General features: G+C 46.9%; 1 protein-coding gene across 1 annotated transcript; it reads right to left on the bottom strand.

Annotated features, from left to right (window-relative positions):
* Positions 1-6055: 6055 nt before the first annotated feature.
* On the bottom strand, positions 6056-10579 carry LOC144597995 (tumor necrosis factor ligand superfamily member 6-like). The gene is made up of 3 exons (XM_078407860.1): positions 10343-10579; positions 9326-9365; positions 6056-6453 (listed from the first exon to the last, which is right to left on the bottom strand). Exons 1-3 carry the CDS (start codon positions 10577-10579, stop codon positions 6056-6058), a joined length of 675 nt encoding a protein of 224 aa, XP_078263986.1.
* Between the last annotated feature and the right edge of the window lie 489 nt (positions 10580-11068).

The raw sequence follows: 11068 nt of genomic DNA, 5'->3' as shown, positions 1-11068 counted from the left end.
TTTCTCCGAGATCTTCGGTTACCTCCCACATGCCAAAGGAATCTGAGGGGCAACTATTTCACACAGAGTGTAGTGGGTGTATGGAATGAGATGCCAGAGGAGGTAGGAAAGAAAACTGCAGATGCTGGTTTAAAACGAAGGTAGACACAAAGTGCTGGAGTAACTCAGCGGGACAGGCAGCATCTCTTGAGAGAAGGAATGGGTGACGTTTCGTGTCGAGACCCGGGCTATTGAGGGCGTGCTGCTTAGGTTCACTAGGTTAATTCCCGGAATGGCGGGACTGTCGTATGTTGAAAGACTGGAGCGACTAGGCTTGTATACACTGGAATTTAGAAGGATGAGAGGGGATCTTATCGAAACGTATAAGATTATTAAGGGGTTGGACACGTTAGAGGCAGGAAACATGGGGGAGTTCAGAACAAGGGGCCACAGTTTAAGAATAAGGGGTAGGCCATTTAGAACGGAGATGAGGAAAAACTTTTTCAGTCAGAGAGCTGTGAATCTGTGGAATTCTCTGCCTCAGAAGGCAGTGGAGGCCAGTTCTCTGAATGCATTCAAGAGAGAGCTAGATAGAGCTCTTAAGGATGGCGGAGTCAGGGGGTATGGGGAGAAGGCAGGAACGGGGTACTGATTGAGAATGATCAGCCATGATCACATTGAATGGCGGTGCTAGCTCGAAGGGCCGAAGGGCCGAATGGCCTCCTCCTGCACCTATTGTCTGTTGTCTAAAGACAGCAACCTCTCCCTCAGTGTGGGCAAGACAAAGGAGGTTGCGATTGGCTTGCACACAAAAATAGAAAATACTTGAAATGCTCAGGAGGCGATGCAGCATCTGTGGAAAGGGAAGCAATTGCCATTTCTTCTTCAGAACTGCATTTGTTTGCCGCCTGCCTCCCTGACAATTGGCAATGGAGTTCAGGTGAAAGCTCTCGTTCTGAAGGGAACATTTCCATGTAACTCCATCGTAACGTAAGAAATGTCATAGTATAACGTCCATGAACCTAAATGATGAACCCACAAAGCTAGGGATCAAGTGCTGAGAATTGGGAGAGTCGTTTGGCTGGCATGGACATAGTGGACTGAATGGCCTCTACATTTCTATGAAGTCTATGAGGGTGTCACATTGAAGCAAAGTCTTATGTGAGAAAATTCAAAGGAGTTCCTTAGTTTAATTTAGTTTATTTTAATTTAGTTCCGTTTAGTTTAGCTTAGTGTAGTTTAGTTTATTGTGATGGGTACAGTGGAAAGCTATTTGTTGCATGCTATCTATCAACTGTCCGCAGTGTGCAGATACAGGATAAAGGGAATAAGGTTTAGCGCAAGATAAAATCCAGTAAAGTCTGATTAAAGATGTTACGAGGGGCCTCAATGAGATAGATTGCAGCTCAGGACCGCTCCATAATTGGTGGTAGGATGGTTCAGTTGCCTGATAACAGCAAGGAAGAAACTGTCCCTGAATCTGGAGATAGACACAAAATGCTGGAGTAACTCAGCGGGTCAGGCAGCATCTCTGGAGAGAAGGAATGGAGGACCTTTCGGATCGAGACCCTTCTTCAGACTGAGAGTCAGGGGAGAGGGAAACTAGAGACATGGAAGGGCAGGGTGTGAGAACAACAGATCAAAGCAGACGCTGATCAAGGAAACGCATCATTGTTGGCGGAGGGGAAGGTGACAACGAGGCATGCAATCAGTAAAATTAATCAAGAGGATAGTGAAACTGGCCGGAGAACTAGGGTGGGGGAGGGATGGAGAGAGAGGGAAAGCAAGGGGTTACTTGCAGTTGGAGAAATCAATATTCATTGGGGTGTAAGCTGCCCAGTGAAATATGAGGTGCTGTTCCTCCAATTTACATTTGGCCTCACTCTGACAGTGGAGGAGGCCCAGGACAGAGAGGTCAGAGTTGGAGTGGGAGAGGGAGTTAAAGTGTTAGCAGCCGGGAGATCAGGAAGGCCCAGGAAGACTGAGGGGAGGTGTTCAGCGAAACGATCGCCAAGCCTGTACTTGGTCTTCGCTTGGAATCTGGAGGTAGGTGTGTGTGTTCACACTTCTGTACCTATGATGACTGAGTGTGAAGAAGGGTCTCGACCCGAAACGTCACCCATTCCTTCCTTCCCTCCAGAGATGCTGCCTGTCCCGCTGAGTTACTCCAGCATTTTGTGTCGATCTTGGGTATTAACCCTTCTTATGAAGATGTCTCATCGAAGAAACTTATCATTGCCTTGGTGAGGAGAATCTAAGCAGTTCGTCTTTACGACATCAAGATTTGTTCAGTGTCAGAAGATTCCTTCGATCAAGTAAACCCGATAATTCCTGTACAATGCTGTAAAGTAAAGTCAAGTGAGAAAATAAATTCCATTGCAAATTGAGCTCCCCCATAAGCAGATTGTGCAGCTGATTGCTATCGGCCTGTTTCTGAAGCAACTTGATTTCAGAGGGGTTGCATCTTAAGCAGGGGTAATCTTTTAATCTGAAACAGTTTACATTTCATGGCTGAATATTTTTTAGGCCCTCCAAGTGCAAAATGAACCAACCTTTGGTGAGAGGAAGCGCGATAAAGATCGATAAGCTGCGTTTATTTTTATACTTGTCCACAAAGCAACGGATATATTAAGATGACACTCTTGATTATTTAGCACAAAAGGAAACATTGGCGAAACAGAAGCCCTCCATTTGTGACCAAGGGGTAGAGTTGTTGCCTCGGCGCCAGAGACCCGGGTTTGACCCTGAGCACGGGTGCTGTCTGTGTGGAGTTGGGACGTTTTACTTGGGACCGCGTGGGTTTCCTTCAGGTGCTCCGGTTTCCTCCCACATTCCACAGATGTACAGATTTGTCGGTTAATTGGCTTCCGTAAGTTGTAAATTGTCCCTAGTGTGTAGGATAGTGCTGGTGTACGGAGATCGCTGGTCGGCACGGACTCGGCGGGCCGAAGGGCCTGTTCCTACGCTGTATCCCTAAAGTCTAAAGTCTAAAGTAAAGATGTCACTAAAATGGTTTTGTTTCAGCCGAACCATCCACAATATAATTACAATGTTAACATAATAAGCTCAAATAAATCCTAATTAAAATGAGTTGAATGAAGCAGTTTTCAATCACAGGGCGGCACTGTGGCGCAGCAGGTAGAGCTGCCGCCTCGCGGCTCCAGAGACCGCAGGTTCGATCCTGAGCTTGGGTGCTGTCTGTGTGGAGTTTGCACGTTCTCCCTGTGACTGCACGCGTTTCCTCCGGGTGCTCCCGGCTTCCTCCAGCGTCCCGAAGACATGATGGTTTGTACAGTAGCTTAATTGGCTTCTGTACATGGCCCCCAATGTGCAGGGAGTGGATGAGAACGTGGGACAACATAGAACTCGTGTGAATGGGCAATGGATGGTCAGTGTGGACTCTGGGACAAAGGGCCTATTTTCCATGCTGTATTTCTAAACTAAACTAAACTAAACTAAACTGGGACAAGACCACTTAGATCAGTTAGATGCACATTATACTTCTTTGTAAGTGTTATGATTTTAATTTTAGTTTTAGTTTTAGATCTATAGGGTGGAAACAGTTCTCTTTGCCCCATTGAGTCCGCGCCAACCAATAAAGACCCTTACACTAGTTCTATCCTACATACTTGGGACAATTTACGGAGGTCTTTCCCATGTTAACCTACATCTTTGGGATGTGGGAGGAAATCGGAGCACCCGGAGAAAACCCGCGCGGCCACGAGAAGAATTTACAAACTCCATACAGGCAGCACCCGTAGTCAGGATCGAACCCGGGACTCTGGTGCCGTAAGGCAGCAACTCTACCGCTGCGCCACTGTGCTGCCCCAATGGCAGGGCTCAGGGATTGGCTACGTTAACAGAGAAGTGAGAAGCTGAACAGGAAATACAGATGGGCATCCGTAATAAACTGCCAGCGCTAATCCCGCCACCCACGCTCGGCAAATTTGGTGTGCAGCCTGAAAGGCCACAACAGACCCCAGGCAGAAGATGAGGTAGAAGCAAGGAACTGCAGATGCTGACTTACAAAAAATGACCCAAAGTGCTGGAGTAAATCAGCGGGTCAATTGGACCATAAAAACATGAGATATGGGAGCAGAATAAGGCCATTCGGCCCACCGAGTCTACTCTGCCATTCTGTCATACCTGATCTATTTTTCCCTCTCAACCCCATTCTGCTGCCTTCTCCCCATATGTCCTTTTATTCTAAGGCTGTGCCCTCTGGTCCTAGACTCTCCCACTACTGGAAACATCCTCTCCACGTCCACTCTATGGAGGCCTTAATACAAAGATACAAACACTAAAGCCTTTGAAATAGCCTTTATTGGGAGCATATTTTTCTTTTGCAGGCATAATGAATTTGATACAGAACATTACTAGCAATGAAAGTAAAATCACAATAATAAAAGTTGCATCTTTAATGTTTCAGCTTGACCATTGAAGTATAAAGACCTATTTTAATCACCTCAATTTGTGATGAATTTGGCCTACCACTGCACCACAATTGCTGGAGTAACTCAGCGGGACGGGCAGCATCTCTGGAGAGAAGGAATGGGTGACGTTTCGGGATGAGACCTTTCTACCGACTGAGAGTCAGGGGACAGGAAAACGAGGGATATAGACGGTGATGTAGAGAAATATAGAACAAATGAATGAAAGATATGCAAAAAAGTAACAATGATAAAGGAAACAGGCCATTGTTAGCTGTTTGCTGGGTGAGAACGAGAAGCTGGCGCGACTTGGGTGGGGGAGGGACGGAGAAATAGGGGATGCAGGGGTTTGTTGAAGATATAGAAGTCAATATTCATACCACTGGGTTGTACGCTGCCCGAGTGAAATATGAGGGTGGCACGGTAGCGCAGCGGTAGAGTTGCTGCTTTACAGCGAATGCAGCGCCGGAGACTCAGGTTCGATCCTGACTACGGGTGCTGCACTGTAAGGAGTTTGTACGTTCTCCCCGTGACCTGCGTGGGTTTTCTCCGAGATCTTCGGTTTCCTCCCACACTCCAAAGACGTACAGGTATGTAGGTTAATTGGCTGGGTAAATGCAAAAATTGTCCCTAGTGGGTGTAGGATAGTGTTAATGTGCGGGGATCACTGGGCGGCACGGACTTGGAGGGCCGAAAAGGCCTGTTTCCGGCTGTATATATATGATATGATATGATATGAGATGCTGTCCCTCCAACAAGTATGGAAACTTATTAGGTTTAGCTTTAGGTACCAGTGGACAGAAAACTACAGTGGAAAATCAAGTGGGAAGGACACTAAGATTCCATTTTGATGACTTTCCCTCCAGCCCCCTCAGAAACACCTGGTAACACGCTATCTAAGCACACAGGTGAAGTATGATCACTTACACAAGGCGAGGGGGGATCTTATAGAAACTTACAAAATTCTTAAGGGGTTGGACAGGCTAGATGCAGGAAGATTGTTCCCGATGTTGGGGAAGTCCAGAACAAGGGGTCACAGTTTAAGGATAAGGGGGAAGTCTTTTAGGACCGAGATGAAAAAGTTTTTTTTCACACAGAGAGTGGTGAATCTGTGGAATTCTCTGCCACAGAGGGTAGTTGAGGCTGGTTCATTGGCTATATTTAAGAGGGAGTTAGATGTGGCCCTTGTGGCTAAAGGGATCAGGGGGTATGGAGAGAAGGCAGGCACAGGATACTGAGTTGGATGATCAGCCATGATCATATTGAATGGCGGTGCAGGCTCGAAGGGCCGAATGGCCTACTCCTGCACCTATTTTCTATGTTTCTATGTGCTTGAAAGATATCGAGGTTTGAATTTTACCTCAACTTAAAGCAAGAAGTGAAAATAGGAATTAAGAGGTAGGTCGAAACATACATTGAATCCATTTTGTAAATGGATTACAAAAGCTTTGCACTTACTTTCTAAATGTCAGGCAAATCAAAAACCGAAAACAATTTTAGGTAGTAAAGTTTAAAGCCTATCATAATTTTAAGCAAAGGGGAAAAAATATATAGCCTGCGGTCCAAGCCTTTGAACTGAGTTGTATTTGCATTTGGTGCTGGGCCTCCTCTATGAATCGAGGTCACGGGGACTTTGAGTGCGTGACCTAAATCTTGTAGAGTCCAAAGAAGGTCAGAAACTCGTCAGAACTGACCGACGATGGGTGAGAAACACTGACGAACAACTCCGCTCCTTCGTTGAGGTGAAACATCCCAGCCTGGAATGTGCCTTTTTCCCACCGTTGCGAGCCAGTGCAGTAGTTTACCTCTCTGACCCTCATCAGACTGAGGTCGTCCGGGTAATTGGAGTCACGTTTATGGATGGTCTGGTGCAACATGGAGCTCTGGCATCTGATCCCGCGGAAGTGGACTTTGGAGTAGATGAAATATTGCCCGGTTTTGTTGATGACCAACGCGTTGTCCTCGAACAGCATCCCTTCCAGAAAGGCATTGCCCAGCCTGGCCTCCCACAACAACCTATCCGAGCCGGCAGCCGTACTCTTCCCTGCAATGGCATGTTGGCATTAAACAAACAATTCTATCTTTGGTTTTCGTTTAATGATACAGCAAGTTAAATGCCCCACCTCTGCGCCGACCAACGAACACTCCGAACACTCGTTCTATCCCGCACTTTTTTTTGGTTTCATTTAGTTTAGAGACACAGCGCAGAAACAGGCCCTTTGGCCCACCGAGTCCGCGCCGACCAGCGATCCCCTCACACTAACATTATACTACACACACTGGGGACAATTTACATTGAAACCAAGCCAATTAACCTACAAACCTGCACGTCTTTAGACAATAGACAATAGGCAATAGGTGCAGGAGTAGGCCATTCGGCCCCTCGAGCCAGCACCACCATTCAATGTGATCATGGCTGATCATTCTCAATCAGTACCCCGTTCCTGCCTTCTCCCCATACCCCCGACTCCGCTATCCTTAAGAGCTCTATCTAGCTCTCTCTTGAATGCATTCAGAGAATTGGCCTCCACTGCCTTCTGAGGCAGAGAGTTCCACAGATTCACAACTCTCTGACTGAAAAAGTTTTTCCTCATCTCCGTTCTAAATGGCCTACCCCTTATTCTTAAACTGTGGCCCCTTGTTCTGGACTTCCCCAACATTGGGGACATGTTTCCTGCCTCTAACGTGTCCAACCCCTTAATAATCTTATACGTTTCGATAAGATTCCCTCTCATCCTTCTAAATTCCAGTGTATACAAGCCGAGTCGCTCCAGTCTTTCAACATATGACAGTCCCGCCATTCCGGGAATTAACCTAGTAAACCTACGCTGCACGCCCTCAATAGCAAAAATATCCTTCCTCAAATTTGGAGACCAAAACTGCACACAGTACTCCAGGTGCGGCCTCACTAGGGCCCTGTACAACTGCAGAAGGACCTCTTTGCTCCTATACTCAACTCCTCTTGTTATGAAGGCCAACATTCCATTGGCTTTCTTCACTGCCTGCTGTACCTGCATGCTTCCTTTCAGTGACTGATGCACTAGGACACCCAGATCTCGTTGTACGTCCCCTGTTCCTAACTTAACACCATTCAGATAGTACTCTGCCTTCCTATTCTTACCACCAAAGTGGATAACCTCACACTTATCCATTAATCTCCTTTCGTTTTTACCTAGCTACAGCTAACAATGGCGTGTTTTCTTTATCATTGTTACTTTTTTTGCATCTCTAATTCATTGTTCTTTATCTCTCTTTGCATCACCGTCTATATAAATTGTTTCCCTTATCCTTAACCAGTCTGAAGAAGGGTCTTGACCCGAATCGTCACCCATTCTGTCCGTGGGGGAATGTTGCCGACTGGCCCTCTGCAGACTGCAGGAGTACGTGCTGAGGAACGCACTGAAGCTTGGTGCAGCCAACGCCAAGGCCCTGTCAATAGTCAATAGTCAATAGTCGTTTATTTGTCACATACACATAAATGTGTAATGAAATGAAACATTACCCACAGTTCAACAATAAGACCAATAAGATTAATCAATAAAAATGCAATAACACATACAATCACAACTAACACCAAACAAAAAGAAACATCCATCACAGTGAGTCTCCTCCAGTCCCTCCTCACTGTGATGGAAGGCCAGAATGTCTTTTTCTCTTCCCTGCCGTCTTGTCCCGCGGTCAGGCTGTTGGAGTTGCCACGTCGGGGCGGTCGGGGCTCCCGATATTGAAGCCCTCGCTGGGCGGTGAAAAATCCCGCGGCCTATTTAAGGCCGCGCCGGATGGTGAAAGGTCCGTGGCGGGCCGACCCAAGCCCCGCGATTCGGGGCGGGCGAACACGCTGCCTCTGCCGGAGCTCCCGATGTCGGCCCCCATCCAGGGGCCTGCGGGCTTCCGACGTCCACGCGGCCCGCGCCGGAGCCTCCGGAGACGAGTCGCAGCCGTTCCCGCAGCATCCGCAGGCAGCCAGCGCCGCAGGTGGTGAGTCCGGGCCGCGGGCTCTGCGAACCAGAGCCCCAGGTGGTCCCAGGTGCATGGCCGGTGGTAGGCCGCAACGGGAACGGAGACGCGACACAGAAACAAAGGTCGCGTCTCTGTTCGGGAGAGAGAATGTTATAGTTCCCGTTCCCTCCCACCCCCCCCCCCCCCCCCCCCAAAACATAACATACAACACTACATCATATTAAAACTACAATTCAGACAAAAACAACAAAAAACACAAAAGACAGACGGACTGCAGGCAAGCCGCAGCTGCGACGGCAGCGCTGTGGGGCAGGACCACAGTCTAGGGTCCTTCTGCTGCTGGACACGGGGGCAGGGTCTGGTGGAGAGAGACGCCCCTCCAAATAAGGGAAGGGATTCTGTGTAAAATTGGAAATGAATATCTGCATTGAATGTGTAACCTCCGGAAATGTCGGTTGGAGTTGTTGAAAAGAAGATGTTTTGTAAATATTTATTACTTGAATAAAGTATTTTTTGATATTAAAAAAAAATTCCTTCTCCCCAGAGATGCTGCCCGTCCCACTGAGTTACTCCAGCATTTTGTGTCTATCTTTGTTTTTCATTCAATGTCTTTTTAATTTTCTATTCCAGCTTTGCTCCCCCTTCATTCTGTTGCTTAATTACCCATTCCCTTTCATTTTTACACCCCAGTCTGTATATTTCCTCTTTCCCCTGCCTTCTGTTCGAGTCAGTGTTTCCCCCAACCACGTGTTTCCAAAGCACACAATCTGACCACAGACCCGTAAGATGAGCAGCCATTTTGATGTTATCCTTCGGCTTGACTTCAGTCCCTGCAAGACAGTAGAGGGAGACCATTAAAAAAAAAACAGCTTCCTGCAAGCCCGTCAACCTCCTTAAATGATTTCTTTAAAGACATTTCTTTCTGAATTTTTCATGTAAAAAAAATCTGAACTTGCCTGTATGCTTCTGTGATGAACTTTGTGGATTGTCATTGATCTGCAAAATTCACAAGAGTTTGAGGTGAACAGTTGAATAGAATTGAATAGAATTGAATTGAATTGAATCGAATCGAATTGAATTGAATTGAATTATCATATCATATCATATCATATATATACAGCCGGAAACAGGCCTTTTTCGGCCCACCAAGTCCGTGCCGCCCAGTGATCCCTGTACATTAACATTATCCTACACCCACTAGGGACAATTTTTACATTTACCCAGCCAATTAACCTATATATTGAATTGGATTGAATTGAATTGGATTGAAACGAATCAAATTGAATTGAAAGATTTAGATTTTTTTTTAATTTAGAGATACAGCGCAGAAACAGGCCCTTCGGCCCACCGGGTCCGCGCCGCCCAGCGATCCCCGCACACTAACACTATCCTACACCCACAAGGGACAATTTTTACATTTGCCCGGCCAATTAACCTACATACCTGTACGTCTTTGGAATGTGGGAGGAAACCGAAGATCTCGGAGAAAACCCACGCAGGTCACGGGGAGAACGTACAAACTCCGTACAGACGGCGCCCGTAGTCGGGATCGAACCTGAGTCTCCGGCGCTGCATTCGCTGTAAGGCAGCAACTCTACCGCTGTGCCACCATGCCGCCGTGATTAAGATGCTGCATATAAACAAGCTCTTCAGCCCACCGAGTCCACGCCGACCACCGATCGCTCGTTCTCACTAGTTCTACGTTATCCCACTTTTCCATCCACTCCCTACACACTAGGGGGCAATTTACAGAGGGCCAATTAACCTACAAACCCGCACGTCTTTGTGATGTGAGAGGAAACCGGAGCACCCGGAGGAAACCCACGAGGTCACGGGGAGAACGTGCAAACTTCACACACAGACAGGCACTCGAGGTGGGAATCAAACACTGGTTTCTGGCACTGTGAGGCAGCAGCTCTACCCATATGCTGTCTGTATTCTCCCTTTAAATAACTCATCAACTGATAACTTACCCGATTCATTTGGGTCACTTGATGTTGGAGCTGATATAAGCTGTGCAGGGCAAAGGCAAGTCCAGCCAGTGCAATAAGCAGCATGACCACAATCAGAGAATTACAGGCATTTATCCAGACCATTTTCTTTTCAATTCTCTGCACGGGGAAGGGAGAGGTGTCGGCCAACGTACCCTTGCCACGACCACAGCTCTGATATTCCAGCATTTCCATTGATTGAGTGTTCCTACGCCCCATGTTTGGAAGGCTCCTAGTCTCCATGCGTGGAAGGCTCCTAGTCTCCATGCGTGGAAGGTGATATCACTCTAAAACGACCCATAACCCTCCCGAGACCGACTGCCCCGCAGGTCACCCGTTCTCTTCTCAGTTGCTGACCTGCTCTGCTTCCTTTAATTCTCTCTGTAGATAGATGAGCATTTCAAAGCCCGAGACCACATGCGCCTTGTGTGTTTGAAGTGCACTGCGAGACATATTAACAACTCCACCTACCCGAACAAACTTTTGTACAAAGGCACAAAACATTGATCACAAATGACATTTTTCGCAGATATATAGACAGCAGATATATAGATATATAGACATATAGGCAGGGTATACAGATATATAGATATATAGACAGAGTATTGCTCCAATTTTTCTAAATCTGTTTGCTTTAATAATGCAACTAACTCCAAGTATGACACTGCAGAGTCTTCTTGATGCAATCTACATTTAGCTCAGCAGCAG

This window comes from Rhinoraja longicauda, chromosome 11 (genome assembly GCF_053455715.1).
Source record: "Rhinoraja longicauda isolate Sanriku21f chromosome 11, sRhiLon1.1, whole genome shotgun sequence".
NCBI classification, from domain to species: Eukaryota; Metazoa; Chordata; class Chondrichthyes; order Rajiformes; family Arhynchobatidae; genus Rhinoraja; species Rhinoraja longicauda.
This window is presented reverse-complemented; position numbering and strand designations above follow the sequence as displayed.

What these genes read in the sequence shown, in the direction of transcription:
- LOC144597995 (XM_078407860.1), bottom strand. Translation starts at nt 10,579, where the DNA reads ATGGGGCGTAGGAACACTCAATCAATGGAAATGCTGGAATATCAGAGC. An exon ending in AAGTGACCCAAATGAATCGG is followed by an intron (nt 9,366 to 10,342) that starts GTAAGTTATCAG and finishes TGAATTTTGCAG; the next exon opens with ATCAATGACAATCCACAAAG. An exon ending in TTCATCACAGAAGCATACAG is followed by an intron (nt 6,454 to 9,325) that starts GCAAGTTCAGAT and finishes ATGCCATTGCAG; the next exon opens with GGAAGAGTACGGCTGCCGGC.